The sequence below is a fragment of the Notolepis coatsorum genome (assembly GCF_963971535.1).
Source record: "Notolepis coatsorum genome assembly, chromosome: 7".
NCBI lineage: Eukaryota > Metazoa > Chordata > Actinopteri > Aulopiformes > Paralepididae > Notolepis > Notolepis coatsorum.
Window position 1 is genome coordinate 46,891,515 of NC_140171.1, and position 26,079 is coordinate 46,917,593.

General features: G+C 45.7%; 1 protein-coding gene across 1 annotated transcript in view; it reads right to left on the reverse strand.

The window, feature by feature from the left end:
- The window catches only part of plppr2b (phospholipid phosphatase related 2b), a 218,146-nt gene that overhangs the window by 127,487 nt on the left and 64,580 nt on the right, over nucleotides 1-26,079 (reverse strand). Inside the window, exon 3 of the mRNA XM_084318674.1 lies at nucleotides 5,163-5,351. Within this exon, the coding sequence (XP_084174800.1) occupies nucleotides 5,163-5,351 (189 nt within the window). The remainder of the gene's footprint in view (nucleotides 1-5,162; nucleotides 5,352-26,079) is intronic.

A 26,079-nucleotide genomic window follows, 5' to 3' on the forward strand; every position in this document is an offset into this window, starting at 1 on the left:
TCTCTGTTTTTCTCCCATCCCAATGTTAGTCGTTATGCCAATTCTTAGCCCCTTTCGTGACTGCGATGCAAGCCAGGGGCTCGAATACGCAGTCACTGGCTCCCACGTTACTAGCCATGTTAATGTGCACATCAAGCACTGCTTAAAAGCGAGCAGTGGGTCAAATATATCACATAGACATTTCAAAGGTACCCAGCGTTCCATTAGGGTTTCACACACACACGCGGCAGGGTTTGAAAGCTCGGCGTTGCTAATAAACATTTTAAATATTTTTTATAAACTGGTCAACACTGCTCAAAACGGCTGTATTTCCGTATTTGGCTGCCTGGTGCGCCTGTGCTGTGATCACAGCGCATGCGCATCATGCACCCAACGCCGGAAATAATGCACTGCCAATTGTGTTAGTATGACGGCCGGCCAAGTCGGAAGCAACGCCGAGAGCTGGGCTCGATACCAGTATCTCCTGCGTTGGTGACGAGCGCCTTGCCCGCTTCGCCACCCAGCCGCCACAATCATGTAATTCTAATTGTTTCTCCATGTGTGTGACTGGAACAAGCATCCAAGAGCATCTTGATGCCATCACTACCAGCAATCAACCCTATCTCCTGGCTGTTGGAGTGAAGAAGAATGCGATCCACCAGTTACATCATTCTTGACAAGAAGGCCATACCTTGCAAGTCAATCTCTTCTCTTGGTGCTTTAGATGAACTCTTTAAGGCACATTATGTGTTTGGCACAGCATACAACACCATGCTGCGCAACATGTACACGTTCCTCCAGACCACTGTGTACAGTATTGATGTTGGGAAAGTCAAGGAGAGTCCTCGTGTTGCTGAAGTTAGGGCGAGGTTGCTTCATTATTGCATGAGGCTTCTCCTCCGCCATGAAGTGTTTTGATTGTCGGAAGGAGTTAGGTTGTACAAATAGGCTTGTTAGGCATTTGCGAATAGTTCACGGTTACGTTCAAGGAAAAAAGCTTTGCCTTAAATGTGCTCAGACTGGATGTGGCTATAGGTTTGGTACGTTTTCAGGTTTAGGGTTAGGGTTAGGGTTGTAAAGGTGTTAGGGTTAGGGTTGTAAAGGGGTTAGGGTTAGGGTTGTAAAGGTGTTAGGGTTAGGGTTAGGGTTGTAAAGGGGTTAGGGTTAGGGTTGTAAAGGTGTTAGGGTTAGGGTTAGGGTTGTAAAGGGGTTAGGGTTAGGGTTAGGGTTGTAAAGGTGTTAGGGCTAGGGTTAGGGTTAGGGTTGTAAAGGTGTTAGGGTTAGGGTTAGGGTTGTAAAGGGGTTAGGGTTAGGGTTGTAAAGGTGTTAGGGTTAGGGTTAGGGTTGTAAAGGGGTTAGGGTTAGGGTTGTAAAGGTGTTAGGGTTAGGGTTAGGGTTGTAAAGGGGTTAGGGTTAGGGTTGTAAAGGGGTTAGGGTTAGGGTTGTAAAGGGGTTAGGGTTAGGGTTGTAAAGGTGTTAGGGTTAGGGTTAGGGTTAGGGTTGTAAAGGGGTTAGGGTTAGGGTTAGGGTTGTAAAGGTGTTAGGGCTAGGGTTAGGGTTAGGGTTGTAAAGGTGTTAGGGTTAGGGTTAGGGTTGTAAAGGTGTTAGGGTTAGGGTTAGGGTTGTAAAGGGGTTAGGGTTAGGGTTGTAAAGGGGTTAGGGTTAGGGTTGTAAAGGTGTTAGGGTTAGGGTTAGGGTTGTAAAGGGGTTAGGGTTAGGGTTAGGGTTGTAAAGGTGTTAGGGTTAGGGTTGTAAAGGGGTTAGGGTTAGGGTTAGGGTTGTAAAGGGGTTAGGGTTAGGGTTGTAAAGGGGTTAGGGTTAGGGTTGTAAAGGTGTTAGGGTTAGGGTTGTAAAGGGGTTAGGGTTAGGGTTGTAAAGGTGTTAGGGCTAGGGTTAGGGTTAGGGTTGTAAAGGTGTTAGGGTTAGGGTTGTAAAGGGGTTAGGGTTAGGGTTAGGGTTGTAAAGGGGTTAGGGTTAGGGTTGTAAAGGTGTTAGGGTTAGGGTTAGGGTTGTAAAGGGGTTAGGGTTGTAAAGGGGTTAGGGTTAGGGTTGTAAAGGGGTTAGGGTTAGGGTTGTAAAGGTGTTAGGGTTAGGGTTATGGTTAGGGTTGTAAAGGGGTTAGGGTTAGGGTTGTAAAGGTGTTAGGGTTAGGGTTGTAAATGTGTTAGGGTTAGGGTTAGGGTTGTAAATGTGTTAGGGTTAGGGTTAGGGTTGTAAAGGGGTTAGGGTTAGGGTTGTAAAGGTGTTAGGGTTAGGGTTGTAAAGGGGTTAGGGTTAGGGTTGTAAAGGTGTTAGGGTTAGGGTTAGGGTTGTAAAGGGGTTAGGGTTAGGGTTGTAAAGGGGTTAGGGTTAGGGTTGTAAAGGGGTTAGGGTTAGGGTTGTAAAGGTGTTAGGGTTAGGGTTAGGGTTAGGGTTGTAAAGGGGTTAGGGTTAGGGTTAGGGTTGTAAAGGTGTTAGGGTTAGGGTTAGGGTTGTAAAGGGGTTAGGGTTGTAAAGGGGTTAGGGTTAGGGTTGTAAAGGGGTTAGGGTTAGGGTTGTAAAGGTGTTAGGGTTAGGGTTATGGTTAGGGTTGTAAAGGGGTTAGGGTTAGGGTTGTAAAGGTGTTAGGGTTAGGGTTGTAAATGTGTTAGGGTTAGGGTTAGGGTTGTAAAGGTGTTAGGGTTAGGGTTAGGGTTGTAAAGGGGTTAGGGTTAGGGTTGTAAAGGGGTTAGGGTTAGGGTTGTAAAGGTGTTAGGGTTAGGGTTAGGGTTGTAAAGGGGTTAGGGTTAGGGTTAGGGTTGTAAAGGTGTTAGGGTTAGGGTTGTAAAGGGGTTAGGGTTAGGGTTAGGGTTGTAAAGGGGTTAGGGTTAGGGTTGTAAAGGGGTTAGGGTTAGGGTTGTAAAGGTGTTAGGGTTAGGGTTGTAAAGGGGTTAGGGTTAGGGTTGTAAAGGTGTTAGGGCTAGGGTTAGGGTTAGGGTTGTAAAGGTGTTAGGGTTAGGGTTGTAAAGGGGTTAGGGTTAGGGTTAGGGTTGTAAAGGGGTTAGGGTTAGGGTTGTAAAGGTGTTAGGGTTAGGGTTAGGGTTGTAAAGGGGTTAGGGTTGTAAAGGGGTTAGGGTTAGGGTTGTAAAGGGGTTAGGGTTAGGGTTGTAAAGGTGTTAGGGTTAGGGTTATGGTTAGGGTTGTAAAGGGGTTAGGGTTAGGGTTGTAAAGGTGTTAGGGTTAGGGTTGTAAATGTGTTAGGGTTAGGGTTAGGGTTGTAAATGTGTTAGGGTTAGGGTTAGGGTTGTAAAGGGGTTAGGGTTAGGGTTGTAAAGGTGTTAGGGTTAGGGTTGTAAAGGGGTTAGGGTTAGGGTTGTAAAGGTGTTAGGGTTAGGGTTAGGGTTGTAAAGGGGTTAGGGTTAGGGTTGTAAAGGGGTTAGGGTTAGGGTTGTAAAGGGGTTAGGGTTAGGGTTGTAAAGGTGTTAGGGTTAGGGTTAGGGTTAGGGTTGTAAAGGGGTTAGGGTTAGGGTTAGGGTTGTAAAGGTGTTAGGGTTAGGGTTAGGGTTGTAAAGGGGTTAGGGTTGTAAAGGGGTTAGGGTTAGGGTTGTAAAGGGGTTAGGGTTAGGGTTGTAAAGGTGTTAGGGTTAGGGTTATGGTTAGGGTTGTAAAGGGGTTAGGGTTAGGGTTGTAAAGGTGTTAGGGTTAGGGTTGTAAATGTGTTAGGGTTAGGGTTAGGGTTGTAAATGTGTTAGGGTTAGGGTTAGGGTTGTAAAGGGGTTAGGGTTAGGGTTGTAAAGGTGTTAGGGTTAGGGTTAGGGTTAGAGTTGTAAAGGTGTTGGGATATAAATCAGCTGTGTTACTTCAAACCATTTGATATTCAAATGAATTATCGAATGACAGATTGCTCAAAGTATATTGTTCCATATTGCCACTTTATGCAGACCTGCTGAGGTCAATGTGATTGTTTTATTACTGCATCCAGACGGAGTTGTAAAGGTGTTGGGATATAAATCAGCTGTGTTACTTCAAACATTTAATATTCAAATGAATTATCGAACGACAGATTGCTCAAAGTATATTGTTCCATATTGCCACTTTATGCAGACCTGCTAATGTGATTGTTTTATTACTGCATCCAGACGGAGTTGTAAATAGGGTTGGGCACCGAAAACCGGTTCTAATAGCAACCGGTTCCTAACGTCCGGTTCTGGAACCGGAAGTAACATATTTGCATTTCGATTCTTATTATTATTTTTTTTACTTTGTTAATTAATACCATAGTTACAGTACAGCAACCAAATTAACTGTATCAAGTCAACTGAAAATGTGTATGTGAATAGTATGAAATTTCTTTTAGTGTTGGATATAAATCAGCTGTGTTACTTCAAACCACAGATTGCTCAAAGTATTGTTCCATATTGCACTTTATGCAGACCTGCTGAGGTCAATGTAATTGTTGTTTATGTTTTATTTTTTTATAAGCCTGCCTGACCCTGCCTGACCAACAATAAAATTGTTGAATTCATTATTTTGTGGTAACTTGTGATTTTTACTTACTTAATGTATATTGTATGTAAATGTAATTTCACACTATACAAGAGTAAATTAAGTGTAAAATTAACACCAGTGAGGTTTATTTTCACCAATATAGTGTCCGGTTTCATTGACACTGTGCAGTGTTAATGGGTGTTATTTTCAGAGCTGTTTTTTCACTGCAAGTGAGTAAATTATCAACACAGTACTGTGTAATGTCAACACTTCAGCAGAGTTATTTGACCTCAGTGTTAACTTTTAATAACGCAATGCAGTGTTAATGAGCATTGGAATTCAACTCAATCAGAGTTAATTTGTTATCACATAAGAGTAAATTATCAACACTTCTGAGAATAATAATTACACTCTCAAGTGTTATTAAACCTATAGTGTTAAGTTTAAATAACACCATACAGTGTAAGCAAGTGTTAAATTTGTACTCTATTTAGAGTTAATTTAACTCAAAGATTTTAACACAGGAGCAAGAGTCGATTTAACACTATTCGTAGTTGGAGTCATATACACTCTGGAATAGTGTTAAATTCGACTCTTTAAGTGTTAATTTGACACTGCGAATTTTACTGTGTACTTGTGCGTGTTGTTCAGTAGTCTACTGTATGTGTACCTGTGAGCATGCATGTGTTTCGTTAAGTCATGTGTTCCAAGTAAGTACTAATAAAGTCAAGTCTTACCGTCACGGTGGGGATAGCGGTAGCCAGGGAGTACACCAGCACCGGGGGAGCCTTGCTGTCATCCTCCGGTCCGGGGAAAGGTTTGGAGAACGCCTTGTCAAAGCAGAAGAAGCCCTGGACGTGGACTGGGAAGGTATCCGTGTACTCAAAGTAGTACGCCAGCAGCACTGTCCCCGCCATGATCACCAACTGGAAGTAAAACATATTGGACTCTGGGTTTGGGTTGCGGATATCTCACAGAAGAGAGAGAGAGAGAGAGAGAGAGAGAGAGAGAGAGAGAGAGAGAGAGAGAGAGAGAGAGAGAGAGAGAGAGAGAGAGAGAGAGAGAGAGAGAGAGAGAGAGAGAGAGAGAGAGAATGGGTAAGTGGGTGAGTGTATGGGAGGGAGAGAGAGAGAGAGAGAGAGAGAGAGAGAGAGAGAGAGATAGAGAGAGAGAGAGAGTAGTTGTGTGAGAGGACAAAATAAAAAGGACAAATAAAAACAAGAGGGGTGAGAGAAAAAGAGGAGAGAGGTTTTCTTCACTGGGCACGGTGATGGATGCCTCTGTGTTGTAAAATGAATCAACTGTGCGTGGAGAGAGATAGTGAAGGAGGGAGGGAGGAGAGATAGGGAGAGATAGAGAGGAGAGTGAGAAGAGAGAGAGAGAAGAGAAAGAGAGGAGAGAGAGATGATTGAGAAATGAGAAGAAAGAAGAGAGGAAATCAGTAAGTGAGTGAGTGTATGGGAGAGAGAGAAAGAGAGAGTGAGGAGAGATAAAGAGAAGGATTGAGAAATGAGAGAATAATGAATAAGTGAGTGAGTATGGGAGAGAGAGAGGGAGAGAGAGAGAGAGAGAGAGAGAGAGAGAGAGAGAGAGAGAGAGAGAGAGAGAGTTTCCCTCAGTAATGTCAGTATGCAGTGGGGGTGGGGGGAGGAGGGGGAGGAGGGGGATGTGAAACAAACAGAGAGCCATCATCAAAGATGTTGCTGAACTGTACAGAGGCAGAGAAAAGATGACGAGGGGGAGGAGGGCGAGATGGGGAGAGAGCGAAATCACCCAGATAGACAAAGGGCGAAGGAGCAGTGAGGAGGAGAACACAAGCGCACGCAAGGAGGAGGAGGTGGAAAGGACAAGGGATGAGTGAGTGAGTATGTGTGAGAGAGAGACAGAGAGAAAGAAAGAAAGAAAGAAAGAGAGAAAGGTAACAACACAGAGGATGTATGAGACAGACGGAAAGCATTTGACACAGAACACAGTATTCTATACACTTCAGTGAGCAGCATCACATTATGTAGTCCTCCCAGTCGTTCACAGATAACACATGACACCCATTTCAACTTCTACACTTCTACAAAGCTTTTTTGTTTCTGCAGCTGGAAGGATGGACATAATTATTTGACTTGAATTGCGTGGGACTAATGCATCACCACAGAAACAGGAAAAGGATACAGCTGTGTCTGAGCTGTGTCTCCAAGTCCGGGGTGAGGAGTGCAATGCAGCTTGTCAGCCCCCACTAGTGTTGACCATCTGCCACTGCATTCTTCCATTACTGGGTTGTAATTATGTCACTCACTCACTCACTCACTCACTCACTCACTCACTCACTCACTCACTCACTCACTCACTCACTCACTCACTCACTCACTCCCACCAAAAATGATATGTTCAATAAAAGGGAAGAAAGAGGTGCTGGAAAATAAATAAACGAATAATAAATAAATAAATAAATACACATTTGAATTGTAAAATTGTAGTTTCTTTGCTAAATAAAATGTTCCACAGATTCAAGGAAGTCATAGAAAATTGTTGGTAAGATACAGATGCCGTCCCCTTTAAAGGACAAGATCAGAATGTTGGACTTATTTCCTACTTACCAATGATGTTTTTGTATATCAGTATGAAGAACAGCATGGATTGTGCTGAGAAAGGCAACGATCAACAACATAATTGCTAAATAGGAAATAGGGCTACCGAAATTCTAAACTTGTTCTTTAAGGCAGCTCTGCATGAATGAATGAATGAATTACATTTTATTTTCGTGTCATGTCCGACGACCCATCCCTTATGGGATTATAAGACACCAAAAACAATGATTGAACATAACATTCACTTCCCATGGTTTGTAAGCTACACCATGCACACCATCAGAGGCCAAAGTAAATACATCACATGTTATTTTCGTAAGTTTATCCCAAGCTTTCTCCAAATAATCTGCAAGTGTAAATACCCTGTGATCAAAAATCCATTTTTATTCCAATCCAATTTCAATCCATGTTTATTGTTGTTCAATGTGAGCGATCTGTAGTGCCGAATTTCCCTCTGGATTATTAAAGGATTTATATTTTATTCTAACTCAATTCTGAGTTACATTCTACAAGATTCTGCAGCTCATCCCATTTTCCACAGATAAGCCTCCGAGGCCCTTATTCCATAAAAAATACAAAAAAAAATCAGTGATCACAGATGAAGGAATCCGCCCACAAAGTCCTACTGTAGTGCACAGCTTACATCTATTCCGGTCCATTTGTGGGAGGCAGAGGGCTTTAGACTGAGGGTCCCCAGCGTGAAGAGAGACAGAAGCAGTGGAGGGTCACATTCACTTCTAACCCCGATGCCCTGAGGGCCCCTGAGCATCAGCAGATAATTCATAAGGGGCACACATGTCACACGCACACAAACTGGCAAAGCATGAAAATCCGTCAGCCCACAGTTTATTTATAGACCAAGTAAATCAAGCAGCTCCTTCTTCCATAGCTTTGTCTGCCTATTTCCCACCACGTGTACAGTTCTGTGTGTGAGCATGTGTTTGTGTGTGCACGTGTGTGTATTTGTGTATGTGTATGTATGTGTACCTTCCCTTCTCTCCTAAAGTACTGTAACTCTGACATCAACACTCGCGTCTCCCTCAATCACCCACCCCTTTATCCTCGCCCATGTAAAGAAGGCTTGGAGGAGAGAAGGAGGGAGATAGGGAACGCGAGAGAGAGGATGTGAGGGAGGGATAGAGTTCAGGAGTAAAGGAGGAGAGTGAGGGAGGTCTAGTAGGAAAAGCATCAAAGTTTAAACAAACATACAGCAGAGCAGATGCTGTAGCTATTCAATGTTGTTCAATGTACTGTCATTCTGGGAACTCTGGGAAATGGAACGTGGTAGAATGTGGGGGAGATGGTGTGCAGGGGTGGCATTCCCGCCGCCGTGCATGGCGGTGTGAGTGGTGCTGTACTGTACTTATTGTACTTATTTTATGCCTATTCTTATGTCTGCACATTTACGTTGCACTACTTTTATTGTCTTTTTTTTTTTTTTTTTTTATTGCAAAACAAAAATTATTAAAAGTCAGTACTCAACACATAATGCATAATGAAATTAACAGACAAGGTGGCTAAAATGACATGCAAGTACAGAAACAGAAAACAAAAGAAAGTCTATAATAATATTTTAACGTATATAGTGTATATCCAACGAAATTACCAATTATACAAATGCCTTATACAGGATATACCCCTAATACCTATTTTCTAAAACCCTACACACATATGCTCCAGCTCGAACCCCCCCCCTCCCGGACCCCTCCTTGGATAGTACCTCCATTATCCCTCACTCCTAACCAGACACTACCATTATAAGCTAGCTTTTATTCTCTCCACCACTTCTAACCACATTGACATTTTGGATTCGTTGAGACCCAGAATTCTTGCTGTAGATATTTCTTGATAAATCACATCGAGATATGTAAGAGACCAAACCTTCCTGCAAATTTTTTCCGGTTGAAACCAGCGTGATGCGATCAGTTTTTTGGCTACTGTGATACCCGATAAAACCAATCTCTTTAGCTGTGGATTTACTGCAAACTCAAAAACATCATTCAATAGTAATACAGAGGGGTGTACTGGTATATTCCAAGATACGAGTTTTGATAGTTGATGGGTCACATCTTTCCAGAATGCCTTAACTGGTGGGCAGTCCCAATACATGTGCATAAATGTCCCTTCGTCTCCATTTGTACATTGGGAGCATTTTGAGTCTTGTTTAAGGCCCATTCTGTTCAGTCTTACAGGAGTCAAGTATGTCCTGTGAATATAGTTAAGATTGATTTGTTGATGGTCCGGGTTCCTTGATGTAAGACGGACATTTGCCCGTGCTTCTTGCCAATCAAAGTCACTTTCCAGGTCTGGTATATCCCTCCTCCAGACAGAGTCTAGTTGGAGGGTTTCATACGAGGACGTTAGTAATTGATAATAAAAACCTGATACAAAACCTCTCAATGTTTCTCTTTCATAGAAGAATTTGTGGTATCTGTGGTGTTCAACTGGTATGTCTAATGGAACACTGTGAGACCTCAAACATAGGCGTAACTGTATGTAAAAAAGCCATGTGGACTCGGTGAGGTTAAACTTTGTGCAAATTTCTCCATAGCTACAAAAACCCTGGTTATTAAAAATATCCCCTAATGAGTGTATGCCTTGCTCTTCCCATATAGGGAATCTTATAGGACGTTTTTCCATTAAGAGTGCATTGTTATTGAATATGGGAGTATGATTATGCCATTTTTGAGGGTTAGGATATTTTTTTTGTGTTTCACGCAATATCCGGATTGCATGTGTAATTATGGGGCCAAATTTCCGCTCACAGTGCTTGATTGGTAGTTTAGTGTGTGCTATGTCCTTCAGTCTATGTGGGGCTACTATGTTTTCTTCCAATTTTCTCCAGGATACCATTGCCTGGGGATCAAACCATATTGTCAATGGTCTTAATGTGTATGCCTTAAAATATTGGAAAAAATCTGGAACTGCCAAGCCACCGTCTGCTTTATTTCTCTGTGCGGTGGATCTTTTTATGCGAGGTGGTTTGTTATTCCAAATAAATTTGTATGTGGAGGAGTGTAATCTTTTCCAGTAACCCTCTGGAGGGGGTAACGGTAGCATTGAACTGATGAAGTTGATTCTTGGTAGTACATCCATCTTAACTATTGATACCCTTGCCTGTACTGAGTTTTTAAGTTTTGCCCACCTGTCCAGGTCGTCTTTGATTTTGTTCTGTATTTTTGTGTAATTGTGCTTCACCGTTTGTCTTATGGTGGGAAATATTTCCACACCCAAGCATCTAAAATGTTTTACCATGGGTATCTCACCTGGGAGGGTAGTGTCTTTTTTTGCATGGGTGTTAAGTGGAAGGAAAGCCGACTTCGGCCAATTTATTTTAAATCCCGATAAATCACCAAAGTTCTCTATCAACTTGAGTAGATGAGGCAATGTGGTGTTGGGGCTTTGCATGAACAATATTACGTCGTCCGCATATAAACTAATTTTATGTTGTGTGCCCTTGATTACGATTGGTTCTATGTATTGGGATTGTCTTATATATTGTGCTAAAGGCTCTAATGATAGATCGAATAGTCCGGGACTAAGAGGGCAACCCTGTCTGGCTGAGCGTGATACCGGAAAGATTTTGGAGATGAATGTACCTGTTGTAATCATGGCCGATGGGGCTTTGTATAATACTTTAATCATGTCAATGAATCCTTTTCCTAACCCCATCCTTTCTAATACTGCCCATAGAAACGACCATTCCAGCCTGTCAAAGGCTTTCATAGCATCCAGGGACAGCATCGCCTTAGGTGTGGTGTCCTCTTTGTCTGCATCTAGTACGTGCAGTATTCGTCTTATGTTATTGTTGTGAAGGGCCAGATTGAACCGAATATATATATTTATTTGTATGTGTATATTTAGTTGTATTTGTATATTCTCTAATATTCCCTGATGTCCCTTGTATATTCCTTGTACAATATGCATTGAATATCCATTCTGGCCTACTGAACATCCCATAATGGTCTCCATTCTACTATTGGTCGAGACCTTGGTGCCAGGCTGCCATACCCCTCAGACCCAGTTAAAACGTACCGCTCGACATGTACGAACAAGTCCTAGTTCCGCGTAGGAATTTGGCTACCGCACCACTAATGGGACTATTTGTTCATAGTGCGTATATATACTGCGCTACTAGGGTAGGACTTTCTTTTCAGTCCAGTTTCTTACCCTCCAATAGAGTCACAGACGTAAAGCCTCCCCGCGATGCCACGTGTGGGAGTAAGGCCAAGTTCGGCCTACCATCGGTATTGAGACATCGTGTATATTAATATTTGAATAGTCATATTTGGCACTATATCGTCGAGTTGGACGTAGTCTATTAAGCTAATAATAGTCTGTTAATATATAGTGCTTCGTGCGGTGAGAATACTACCGTAGTCAGTACCCCATCGTTTCGGGCAGAGAACTGGCTGCTTACCCAGGGTGGTTGACCCTATGTGAAGCTGCACCCGAGGAGCCCCAGAGCCGACGAGCGAGTGGACCTGTATACCGGATTATTCTACCGACGACAGCCCGCCTTCCCAGGCACGGATTATGCTTTGGATACTTTGATTATTCTATGGATAAAGACCCCCGACACTACCGTGTGTTGGAACCCCCCCCTGGAGAGGACGCAAGGTGAGGAGACGCTCTGCAAGACGAGGTCTCTCCACATCTCTCCCCCGTGGACCGGAGAGAGCCGGCCCACAAAGAGTCCACCTGCTTTCATCTGTGGTCCAAGGATCGCCGGCGCATTGAACGGCACTACAGTGGGTTCTCCTGGGATACCCTTGGCCGGACGAGGCAGCTGGATTCTACCCCCCCCCCCCCTCCTACTCCTGTCGGCTTACAAGCGACCGGATTAACCCCCTCTAGTGTATCCAGCCTATAATCATTAAAGTATCATTGCTGTTATTCCTTAACTATTCCAGGCCGTATATTTACCACCTGCGCCTTCAGAGATTGGACATTATCTATTGATATACCGACGAATACTCCTTGCCATAAAAGTGCATACTATTTCAATTCATAAATGTAATTAAGTGATTAAGTGCTTATTCTACACACCATCGCTGTGTAGGAAATAAAGACCTGTTTCTAATTCGTACATTTGTGTTGGATCCGTTTCATCTACGTGAGAGTGTTCATGATAATATATTTATGCCGTGTACTGGGTGGCCGAATATTAAGTACAAAGGTAGTGGTAGTAAGTATCATATCTAGTAATACAGTCAGGGAATTGTACCCCTCAGTTACAATTGGTCCTTCGAGCCGGAGGGTAATTAGTGTAATATTAATATAGTGTTATTAATATTGAAATGGCCTATGATGAACACTCCACGAAACGATCCTCCTAACCAACGCCCGCAGCGCGAACGACGGCTCCCTCAGTACTTAGAGGCTTACGCTGTCAGTCAACAACCTAGTCTTCTACTAACAGTAAACGCGGTAAAACTAGAAAGTAAAAGTATGTCTAACCCCAACGCCCAGACTACCCCGACCATAGAGGCCCCTACGGGCTCTAATGTATCTGACCAAGTTCACGGTGGGGACCAGTGGGAACCAGACATGACTTCACACCCCGCCAGTACTGAAGAAGTAGTCCCCGATGAGTCCCGGGAGGAATACAACGCTACCGAGAGAGAACTCGGCACGGAAGAAGACGGGGAGAGCACCGTGGAGATAGAGCTCCAAGGCTCCGCAAGGAGTACCCCGAGGGAAGGCTCCCCTATACAACCGCCTTCTCCCAGCGAGGCAGAGAGGACCCTACAGCAGGCCTTCCTCATCAGCCTGAACGCCGCTGCTGAACGCGACCGACTGCAGATCCAGCAGCGGAGCGAAGAAGAGCATATACGTCTAGAAATAAGACGCATTCAGATGGAAGAGAATGTGGCCCGAGACCGAGCAGACAGCCAGCGAGCAGCTGCTGGTGCTCTACGGGACGCAGAGCGCGACAGACAGCAAGCGCAACTAATAGAACAGCTGATCAGACGGACAACACCCTCTCCCTCCGCCAGAGGCTCCAGGAACTCGTCTAGACACACCTCCAGGGCGGCATCCCCTAGCCGAGTAAACAACCCTGAACTTGACCAACAGACGAGGTCTATACCCCCCACAGACCACCTCCCCCCACCGGTCCAAGCGAGACCTAGCAACCGGGAAGGAGCAGCATATCCTGTGGAGAGGCTAAACCAGAGACTACAAGCACTGGATGACCTAACTGAAGACGAAGAGGAAGAGGAGGAGAACCGCGCCCGAAGACAGCACAGTACTCTACCGGACCAGGAGGTCCGGTACAGCCCAGGCTATACTCCCGCGGAGCTGCGCTACAGACCCCCGACTCTATACACGGGTGAGCACGACGCACGACCCGCACCGAGGAACAGCACCTGGACAAGCGGGCCATGGTACACTGCCGGTACCAGCCCATACCAAGGAGCGGGAGGAGACTCGCCTAGGAGGCCTCTCCCCCAACGCTCGCCGATGTATCCACAGTCAGCGTCATACATTGGCACGCCTATGGTACCCGACTTCACCCAAGAGAACCGGGCCCAGTATACAGAACTCCGCATGTGTCTGGAGACCATGTTGGTGGATGTATTGGATGAACGCCACAAATACGCCATCCTACTGCAGCACTTAAAGGTGCCCCGCGCACATAATATAGCGCTCGCCTACGCGACTTCCACCACCCCATACACAGCAGCGCTGGTAGCATTGGACCAGAGGTATGGGCGCATATGGGATTACGTGATCCAGGAGATCCGACACATCGACCGCTTACCCCCAGCAATAGACAATCGAGCACTGGACGACCTGTCCATCAGAGTGCAGTCCCTGGTAGGGATGTTGGGAGCGCAAAGAGAGAAGGGGAAGTATGAACTTTACGCCAACTCAAATGTGGAAAGGATCCTGGAGAAGCTGCCGCCCGCTCGTCAGGAGCGCTTTAGGCGGCAGAGGGACCACAGAGACCCGAATGGCCCCGAACCGAACCTCCTCGATCTAGCAGACTTCCTGGCGAGAGAAGTCAGCAGCCTATGGCTAGATACATTCGGACGGAGCACCCCTGGCTCCAGAGAAGGAACCAGACGACTAAATGATGGAAGAAGATCGGTGACTGTGATGCACCAATCGGAGTCAGTACCGAGCAGCAGGAGCCACAGTACCCCCTCCAGAACGGAGAAGTGGAAGATAGTGTGCCCCTACTGTGAGAAAGAACACTGGCTAGCGCAATGTGACTCCTTCCCCAAGCTGAACGCGGAGGAAGCAGGTCAATGGATAAAGTCCAACAAGCGCTGTTTTCGCTGTGCGCGCTCACACATGGCAGCCGAATGCCGCTTAAAGAAAAGGTGCACCAAGTGCGATGGAGCCCATCTGGACATACTTCACGACAGTAACAGACGGCGCCCTTCACCTGCACCATCCAGCCGCAAAGCGAGCGTCATGTACATCGATCCCGCCAGCAGCAGTGGAGCCCGAGTACTCCTAAAAGTAGTGCGTGTGACACTAAGCTACCAGAATAAAGTCCTGGACACTTACGCCGTCCTCGATGACGGGTCAGAGAAGACCCTGCTGCTCGCCTCCGCTGCGGCCCAGCTAGGGCTGCGGGGAAGCGAAACCCAAATGACAATTCGGACAATAAGACGAGATTTGAAGACGATAAAGGGCGAGAATGTCTCATTCTCTATCGCAGCAAGCGGCCAGCCTGAGCGACGGTACCAGATTGCAGACGTTTTCACCAGCCAAGAAATAGGACTGTCGCGGTACACATACCCCGTCGCCAAGCTGATGGAGAAATATGCACATCTGCGCAAGTTACCGATCCCGCTCATAGACAATGCTATGCCGACCCTGTTGATAGCCTCCGACCATGCAGACCTCATTGTCCCGATAGACCGGGTTCATACCGGACCCCGAGGCTGTCCTGCAGCAGTCGAGACCCGTTTGGGATGGACTCTCCAAGGCCCGCTCGCCAAATCTCTCAACCGAAGTACAGCCACTAGATGTCTCCACTCCCGAGTCACAGAGGGAGAAACCGCACTCCTGCAACACGTAGATCGGCTATGGAGCTTGGAACAAATGCCCTTTAAGAATGGAAAGAAAGACATTCGCTCTAAAGATGACATTTACGCCATTCACCTCCTCGAGACAGGGACCAAGAGAGTCCCGGTCAACGGCGTGTTGAGATACGCCACGCCACTCCTGCGGCGAGAAGGAATGCCTACTTTCCACGCCAAGACAGACGCCATAGAACGGTACCTGCTGAACACGGAGCGGCGCTTAGCCAAGAACCCCGCCCAAGAGAGTGTATACCGCGCTGAGATTGAGAAGCTCATCACAGCGGGACACGTCACAAAGATGGACATTAAAGAGGCTGACCAGACCACTGAATCGTGGTACGTGCCCCACCACAAGGTCCATCACAACGGTAAAGACCGCATAGTATTTAACTGCAGCTACCAGATCGGATCCCAAAATCTGAATAAAGAGTTACTGCCCGGTCCCACACTCGGCCCCTCCCTACTCGGCGTTCTACTCCGCTTCCGCCAGGAAAAGGTGGCCATCAGCGGGGACATTAAAGGAATGTTCCTGCAGGTGAGATTAGTAGAGGCGGACAAGCCCCTGTTACGGTTCCTATGGAGAGAGAAGCCAGGAGATGAGCACCCAGCCATCTACCAATGGGAAGTCCTCCCCTTCGGAACGACGTGCAGCCCCTGCTGTGCGACATTTGCACTACAGAAACATGTAGCAGAGGACCCAGCAGCGGACGAAGAGGTCCGACACAGCGTAAAGAACAGCTTCTACGTAGACAACTGTCTACAAAGCCTTTCAACCCAGGAAGAAGCCGAGGCTCTCATGATTAAACTCCGCGCCTCATTGATCAAAGGCGGCTTTGATCTCAGGCAGTGGGCCAGCAGCGATCCGCAAGTACTGCGCAGCCTCTCCTCCGAGGACAAGGCAGCCAGCAGCGAGACCTGGATGGCTACAATCCCGGGAGAAGCCCAGGAGATGACCCTGGGATTGGTGTGGCGATTCAAAACAGATTCGCTTCACTACAGACACAAGTCCCTGACTACGGAGCAGGGAAGGCCGGCGGCGGCGCCGACCACCAGACGGAGTGTGTACACAACACTCGCCCGACAATATGACCCGCTAGGATGTATTCTACCGTACACCACCAGGGCAAAAATGATTGTACGAGCATTGTGGGACAAGGACCAGGGCTGGGACGACCCCATTCCCGCACACCTTGCATCCACCTGGAGAGAGTGGGAGATGGAGCTCCACTCACTCCCAGGCGTTAATATGCGCCTAAGCTACTTCCCACCCACGGTGAGGCCAGAGACATGTAAAATGGACTTACACGTCTTCAGTGACGCCTCAGAGGTCGCATACGGATCAGTAGCCTACTTGCGGGCCCAAGACCAGGGGGGAGAGATCTACACAGCATTTGTCCTCGCCCGCTCGAGAATAGCCCCACGCAAGCAACAATCTATCCCACGTCTAGAGCTCTGCGCAGCCCTAGCCGGAGCGCACCTAGCCACGCTCATCCAACGTGAGCTCACCATACCGGTGTCTAGAACAATCCTGTGGTCAGATTCCACGACGGTACTCGCCTGGATCAAATCGGACTCATGCAAGTACAAAGTCTTCGTGGGAGTCAGAGTCACCGAGATTCAAGACTTAACCGAAGAGTTAACCGGAGAAACAGAGTGGCGCTACGTTGATACAAAACAGAACCCAGCTGACGTCATCACCCGGGGGATGCCCCTGGATGACCTCACCCGTCGCAATGTCTACAGTGACGGCCCCGCATTCCTAAGACTCCCGGAAGGACCGTGGCCCATGCCTATCCCGAGGGAAGCAAGTCCAGAGGAGGTGGAAATTAAGAAGTCTGTGTTCTGTGGATTGAGCACCGTAGCCTCCACCGACCCTAACATAAACGATTGCACGTCCATAGAGAGTGCACAACAAAGAACATTCCTGCGGTACCACCCGGAGTGCAAGTCCCCCGCTGATATGTCAGCAGCTAACTACGAGGAAGCAGAATTGCTTCTACTGCAGCGAGCCCAGAGAGACTCGTTCCCCGATGAATTGGCCTGTCTACAGGGAGGAAAGCCCGTCCCATCCGACAGCAGATTAATTCACCTGGCCCCCGAGAGCGACGCTCACACCCTCATCAGAGTGGGTGGTCGCCTACGCAGAGCCCCCAATCTACCGGATGACATTAAATACCCGATCGTATTGAACAGCCGACACAAGGTCACAGAGCTGATTATAACGAAATACGATGAGGATGTACATCACGCAGGAGCAGAAAGAGTCTTCGCGGAAATCAGACGTCGTTACTGGATCCTACAAGGAAGAGAGGCGGTACGCCGCTTCCAACGAACATGTCTAGACTGCCGCAAGTGGCGCGCGCAGCCCAGCATACCAAGGATGGCTGACCTTCCTCCATGTCGCCTCCGAATCGGTGACAAGCCATTCCACTCAACGGGTATGGACTGCTTTGGCCCGCTGCACATAAAGAAAGGAAGAGGAACCGAGAAGCGGTGGGGTATTGTATTCAAATGCATGACCACCAGAGCGATACACATCGAGCTTCTCCCGACCATGAGCACAGACTCATTCCTTATGGCCTTCCGTAGATTCATATCATGGAAAGGAAGACCGTCTACCCTATTGTCCGATCATGGGACAAACTTTAAAGGCGGCGAAAGAGAGCTGAGAGAGAGCTTCCAAGCTATGGGCCCAGAACTTAAGACCCACCTCGCTCCAGCACAGGTTGATTTCCAATTCAACCCCCCAAACGCACCCCACTTCGGTGGCACTTGGGAACGAGAAGTGCGCTCCATAAAGACAGCCCTGTACGCAGTACTTGGGGCCCAGACTGTGGCGGAAGAAGTCCTAATGACAGTCCTCACGGAGATTGAGGGAGTACTTAACTCGAAGCCCCTCGGATATGTCTCCAGTGATGTGGCGGATATCGACCCAGTTACCCCCAACACACTCCTGATGGGGCGGCTAGATCCCACATTACCCCAGACAATGTACCGGCCTGAAGAAGCGAACGGCCGACGAATGTGGAGGTACAGCCAAGTATTAGCCGACAAGTTTTGGAACAGTTTCCTACTGCACTACCTACCGTCTCTACAGACCCGCCAGAAGTGGGTAAAGGAGAGAGACAATTTGACAGAAGGAACAGTCGTCATGATTATTGATCAATCACTGCCCAGAGCTATGTGGCCGGCCGGCCGCGTAAGCAAAGTGATCACCGGTGCCGACGGCAAGGTCCGAGCAGCTGAAGTGCTCGTCCAGGGTCGCACTTACACCCGTCCCGTGGCAAGGCTCATAGAACTGCCTCGACTCCCAGACACAATCGATGATGACCATGACCCTACAACCCTATGACTTTGTGAAGTTGACTGACCCCTACAGCAAACCCTTATGTGTAAATGGACAACGCGATTAATCTGTCTCCGTTTAACTGATTAGGTCTGGGACCTATTCAGGGGGTGGCTGTTGTGAAGGGCCAGATTGAACCGAATATATATATTTATTTGTATGTGTATATTTAGTTGTATTTGTATATTCTCTAATATTCCCTGATGTCCCTTGTATATTCCTTGTACAATATGCATTGAATATCCATTCTGGCCTACTGAACATCCCATAATGGTCTCCATTCTACTATTGGTCGAGACCTTGGTGCCAGGCTGCCATACCCCTCAGACCCAGTTAAAACGTACCGCTCGACATGTACGAACAAGTCCTAGTTCCGCGTAGGAATTTGGCTACCGCACCACTAATGGGACTATTTGTTCATAGTGCGTATATATACTGCGCTACTAGGGTAGGACTTTCTTTTCAGTCCAGTTTCTTACCCTCCAATAGAGTCACAGACGTAAAGCCTCCCCGCGATGCCACGTGTGGGAGTAAGGCCAAGTTCGGCCTACCATCGGTATTGAGACATCGTGTATATTAATATTTGAATAGTCATATTTGGCACTATATCGTCGAGTTGGACGTAGTCTATTAAGCTAATAATAGTCTGTTAATATATAGTGCTTCGTGCGGTGAGAATACTACCGTAGTCAGTACCCCATCGTTTCGGGCAGAGAACTGGCTGCTTACCCAGGGTGGTTGACCCTATGTGAAGCTGCACCCGAGGAGCCCCAGAGCCGACGAGCGAGTGGACCTGTATACCGGATTATTCTACCGACGACAGCCCGCCTTCCCAGGCACGGATTATGCTTTGGATACTTTGATTATTCTATGGATAAAGACCCCCGACACTACCGTGTGTTGGAACCCCCCCCTGGAGAGGACGCAAGGTGAGGAGACGCTCTGCAAGACGAGGTCTCTCCACATCTCTCCCCCGTGGACCGGAGAGAGCCGGCCCACAAAGAGTCCACCTGCTTTCATCTGTGGTCCAAGGATCGCCGGCGCATTGAACGGCACTACAGTGGGTTCTCCTGGGATACCCTTGGCCGGACGAGGCAGCTGGATTCTACCCCCCCCCCCCCTCCTACTCCTGTCGGCTTACAAGCGACCGGATTAACCCCCTCTAGTGTATCCAGCCTATAATCATTAAAGTATCATTGCTGTTATTCCTTAACTATTCCAGGTCGTATATTTACCACCTGCGCCTTCAGAGATTGGACATTATCTATTGATATACCGACGAATACTCCTTGCCATAAAAGTGCATACTATTTCAATTCATAAATGTAATTAAGTGATTAAGTGCTTATTCTACACACCATCGCTGTGTAGGAAATAAAGACCTGTTTCTAATTCGTACATTTGTGTTGGATCCGTTTCATCTACGTGAGAGTGTTCATGATAATATATTTATGCCGTGTACTGGGTGGCCGAATATTAAGTACAAAGGTAGTGGTAGTAAGTATCATATCTAGTAATACAGTCAGGGAATTGTACCCCTCAGTTACAGTTATCATTGATCAGGCGACCTCTTATGAAGCCAGTTTGGTCCGGATGAACTAAAGACGTCATATGCTTTTGTAATCTGATGGCTAATACCTTAGAGTACAGTTTGACATCGGTTCCGAGGAGGCTTAAGGGTCTGTAACTACCGCACTCGGTGGGGTCTTTGTCTTTTTTGAGAAGGACTGAAATGAGTGCAATATTGTCGTGTTTATGGAAGCTCCCCTCCTTGACTGAGTATAAGATCATATTTAGTAATAAGGGTCCAAATTGTCTTTTATACCTATTGGTTTGTCTGCACTTTATGCATTGTTTTTATTATGTCAACTGTATGCTGATTCTATGCCTATGTTCATTTAATATTTGCTGTGGGTCACTTTGGGCTGCGGTCTATGTGTGAAAGGTGCTACAGTATATAGATAGTTATTCATATTTATTATTATTATATTGTAAAAAATGTATGCATTGAAATGTCTGTAAGTCTCAACGACATCGAAAATTAGGGTGTCCTTTTCGAGAATAAATAAATGTTCGAATTTAATTGAAAAGTTCTCACCTCGACACTGGGGGAGAAAGGCGGAGAAAGGGGAGCACCACCTTTTGCATCAATACATGTTAGGGAAAAGGTCCAGAAAGACAACTATCATACATAACAGTTATTTTATTTGTTTCATTTGAGGAAAATCACCCAACCACCTCGACACACCACCAGCACACACAAGTCATGAATATTCATTACTCTAACACATTTTAATTAGCATCACCGGGACACACTGTGCGCACATGTCACCTTGCTTGGAATATTCTCCTGCATAGGAATCATCAACTTATCTGAATGAATCCATTGATCCTGGCCTATAGGACAAACTATAACCTTTTCCAGATGTCATCTGTCATAAGTAAAGTAACACCTAATGAGCATAAAATACTTGTATATATAATATGGATATGGCCATTCAGTTGTGACGTCACCTGAGACGGACTCGTGAGCCTGTTCACTGTGCAACTGCACATAATGACACCCACTCACTTTGATTCAGATGACTGATTAGCAAAATTGGCACTGAGGCTCAGATCACAGAGACTGTAGACTAATCATTATAAAGATCTCAGAGAGTTCTTAGAAAACAGGAATAGTGGGCAATTTCAACTGCAATCTCGACATAGCAGCTGGAAGAAATCACTGACATTGTCATTCCAGTTTGTGCTCATCAATGCATTAATACGGCAGATGAGAGCAGAGGGGTAACCAATTCAGTTTGTCGAAATTGTTGTGCTGGCTTGTTAAAAACAAATGAGTTTGGAGAATTTTGTGTTATTTCAAAACTATTATTAGTTGTTTGTGGCTAAGAAATGCCTTAGTTTATTTATCTGCGTGCCAGTGTAAATTATCTTGCATGCTTTCTTTGGCACGTGTGCTACAGTTGGCTGAACCCTGCTCTGCAGCATTGCTCAACACGCCAAGGGAGATCGTTTTTTGTGTGTGTTTTTCACATATTCTGCAATCCCACAATTGTGTTATTATAGAACTACCCTACTGTTGGTCTAGGGAGGGTATAGACTACCACACCTCCGATACATGTGGAGTCACCAGCCGCTTCTTTTCACTTGACAGCTAGGAGTTTCATTGGGAGAGCGTAAGGCGTGCAGAGGTTCACACTATCTCCCCCAGATCCCCTCCCTGCTGAACAGGTGCTCTGACGGTCAGAGTCTGACCAACCAGTAGGAGTCGCGGCCAGGACTCCACTGGCTTCCCACCTGAACCATTCATAAGGACAACTTAGTAGTCCCCTCCAAACTCATAGCCAAGCTCAGGGACCTGGGCTTGAACTATGACCTCTGCCAGTGGGTCTTGGACGTCCTGACGGGCAGACCCCAGGTGGTGAGAGCAGGCAACTGCACCTCCTCATCCATCACCCTCAACATAGGGGCCCCACAGGGCTGTGTTCTGAGTCCCCTCCTCTACTCCCTGTACACACATGACTGTGTGGCTCAGCGGAGCAACAACACAATCATCAAATTTGCTGATGACACAGTAGTGGTGGGCCTGATCTCTGCAAACGACGAGAGGGCCTACCTGGAAGAGGTCAAGGTCCTGGCGGGATGGTGCCAGGAGAACAGACTCTCCCTGAACGTCAGCAAAACAAAGGAAATGATTGTGGACTTTAGGAGGTCGGGGGTCAAGGACTACAGCCCCCTCAGCATCGACGGGGCACCGGTTGAGAGAGTGAACAGTTTAAAGTACCTCGGAGCCCACATATCCGAGGACTTGACATGGACCACACACATTGACAGTGTTGTGAAGAAGGCACGACAACGCCTCTACTTCCTCAGGCGCCTAAGGAAGTTCCAAGTCAGTCAGAAGATCCTTAAGAACTTCTACTCATGTACAATAGAGAGCATCCTGACTGGCAACATCACCTCCTGGTTTGGGAATAGCACTGCACAAGACCGAAGCAGACTACAAAGAGTGACACGTTCAGCGGAAGGCACAATTGGAGGGGGGCTTCCCACTCTCCAGAACATTTACAACAAGCGGTGCAGGGGCAAGGCTAAGAGAATCATCAAGGACTCCAGCCACCCGAACAACTGCCTCTTTGAACTGCTGCGGTCAGGCAAGCGATACCGGAGTCTCAAGGCGAGCACAGAAAGACTCAGAAGAAGCTTCTATCCCCAGGCCATCAGGCTGCTCAACGAACAATAAACACTATGCAACAACCATCAAATGCACACAGCACACACATCCACACGCACACACTCACTTTAAACAAACAACACACTGCAGCACCCACTCTCCACACTTTAGATCACCTAAAAACACTTTATATTTATTGGTAAAGGATTTGCACTACAACTCGTACACCTTACTGTAAATTGTACCTAAATTGTACCTCATCCCATTTCTGCTTTGCACTATATAGTATTGTATATTAGTATATTGCATAGTATATTGTATATTGTATGGTAACTCAGTTACTTCTAGTCTGCATCGAACATTGTACATATGTCTATACTGAACACTGTGACCTCTATTTTTACTTCTTTTTACATGCTACTTTATTTTATTTCATACTTATCTTGTCTAGCACAGTCTCTGGAGCGTAACAGTAAGAAGCATTTTGTGTAAAAGTATTCTGTACTTCTGTATGACAACTATTAAAGAAACTTGAAACTTGAACTTGAAACTGATCAAGCTTGAGATACCACTGCCGGGAATTGAACCCGGGTCTCTGTGGTGGTACGTGAGGGTTTACCTATACACTACCCAGCCCCACCTTCCAACTCATGTCCAACATTCCGCTGGCGTCACACATGCATGCATGCATAACATAAACCCAGCACTTTCCACAGGGTGACAAAATAATTACGGTTATCATATTGAGTTGTGTAGGCTAGACTAGTTAGATAGAAATAATATATATAAATACATTTTCAGACTGTGTTGTGTCTCCTCGCACAGCTTGTAATCAACACAATTGCAGGCAGATGATTTGAAACCAGACAAATGGTCAGGAGTGAATGAATTTGATTTTCAGTTATTGTAATTTTTTTCATCCAGCTCCATTTTTTAAGCAAATGTCAGATCACAGTCTAAGAACACACAGCAACACACAGCAGGAACAGCCTGAAGGTTACATACATACACGCACGGACACGCACACACACACTGCTTCCCTGGAGCAGTATGGGATTAAATGCCTTGCTCAAGGGTATTTCAACAGCAGCTGTTGAGGGAAGGGATAGTGTTGTGCAAACCCATGTTTGCTTATCCGTTGCCCATGTAGGTGACATCAATTAGATACCCATCCATGTATTATGTTGATACAGTAGGTATGCTATGTGTTATCTTTACCCCAGTCCCTAAAATATCTTCCCCGACACCCTCATCTAACACACATCACATTCATTACATCAGATGCTTCACATTATATCAAAGTAACGATATTATACACTGCCTATTTAATTTAAGGAGTGCTTCAAATGCCACACTCACCCATACACACGCTAATGTATGTCTTTACACTATTCCAGGGTATAATTAACTTGACAGTTTTGAGGTTGAATTTATCTCAAGCTAATTACACTCATCCAAGCTGACCCTTGGCTAGCTGTGGCACAATAACGTGCCAGCTCGCGTTAACACAACACATGTGGGTCTTGTTTAGCAAGCCGGGGTATACGACCCAGTTTGATCATTCAAAGAACACGCATCCTCTCATGAAAGAACAATATATAAATGTCTCGGCAGGCTTAAGGTGCAGAATGGCAATGTTAAAATCATATTGACCTTTCTGAATGTGGTTTTTATGGGTAGTTGTTTAATCTTGGGTTTGTGGTTTAATCTTGCAAGGCGTTGTGGCCCTATTGAGAGATATATGCAGGGTCCCCCCCCCCCAAAAACGGAATAATTTCAGGTAATTAACATTACATATCTCTTGTTGTGTAATTAACACAACATTATGCATACTTTGACAATAAATAAAATAATAATTTGTTGTTACTTGCTTGCCTGTGTAAATAAAGGTTAAATAAATGTAAAAAAAATAATAATAAAAAAATCTTTTTTTCATTTTTTTAAACCGATACCGATATTTTCCGATATCACATTTTTATGCCAATATCGGTAGGCCGATAATATCGGACATCCCTAATAGGAATGCTTATTCTCATGATAGTTCTCACTCTCTCCTCTCACCACCTACAGTACTGACTCTTATGGAATTAAATCTAACAACAAATTCTCATAAGGGTCCCTGGGACAAGACCTTATCAAATGGGGGTCCCTAGCATAATTACGTATCAATTTGGGGGTCCTTGACATTGGGAACCACTGCTGTACAGTACAGCCACTGTAGTTTCTTTGACCATTTTAGGTCAACGGTATTTTCATACATATTCATAATGAACATGCGCCTCCCATCACCTTGCATCCATCACCTTTGATCCTTTGAACCACATGCCTTGGGCATTGTGTGGCCCTGTCAACTTTATATACAGTAGGAGAGACATTTGACACCTGCAAAACGTGTTTATGATGCACATTCTTTTACGCAACCTAACTTTCAAAAGGTTATCATGGCATTATGATATTCAAACCTTCTTCAGATGCACTTCTGTAGTTGGGGCTATCAATGCAGGTGTGGAAAGTCATAGTCTGGCCATTGTGATATGCTACAGTTTCTTATCTAAGGAATCATTGAACCCTTGCACCATATAACTCCCGTTTTTAAATGTTTTGGATAGCCCATGTATTTCTAGTTGAAGAGTCAATCCAAATCACTTGGGGTGTGAATGTGATATATCATAAGAAACTACTCTACCACTACTGTCTTTCACTATGAATGAACACAACACTGTAACCTATTATTATCTTTAGATAATAACGTTTGAAAACATTCCTCTAAAAACTTCAAACAGAGTTATTATGGTTCTTCAACTGCACAAAGGAGAGCTTCTAGTTTCCAAAATGGAGGGGTTGGTTTTGTCTGAGAAAGTGAGAGAAGCCTAATGAGCCTTTGAGGCCTGGAATTGTATGTCAAAGGTTTGTTCTGTGTTGAGTAAAATTCAGATATGGATAGTTTCCAAAACATAACTTGTTGAGCTCAATATGTACCAGTAACAACACCATAAAGCTCTGAAACCATATCTCAATAAACTGAAAAACAACTATAGCCTGATGGTTGGCCTCAGTAGTTGGCCTGGTGGGGTGCTATATACAGGAAAAGGTCATGTGGTCACCAAAATCAATAGGTTTCTTCCTCTTGGGGTTATGAATGTGCACAGCACATTCTGTGGCAAACCGACATTGTCTTATGATTACAGCCGCACAGGGGAGAAATAACTAGGTGCTTTTTGACCAAAAAGACTGTTTCTAAATAGACAACAATAATGAAATAATTCAACTGGCAAATGGCCATAATATGGGTTCTTTAATCAGTGTGTCTAGCAAATCTTCACAAATATACACACTGTATCACAATGGATTAATTTGTTGTGGTTTCAGCTGTGGCATGATAAACGACGCCCAAGGCTGGATTGTAACAGCCATTTCAAATCAGCCTTTGAATGCTGAATTGTAACTACTTCAAAAAGGGAGCAAATAAGTGGGAACATTTATATTGACAGAATCTGGCTATAGGGC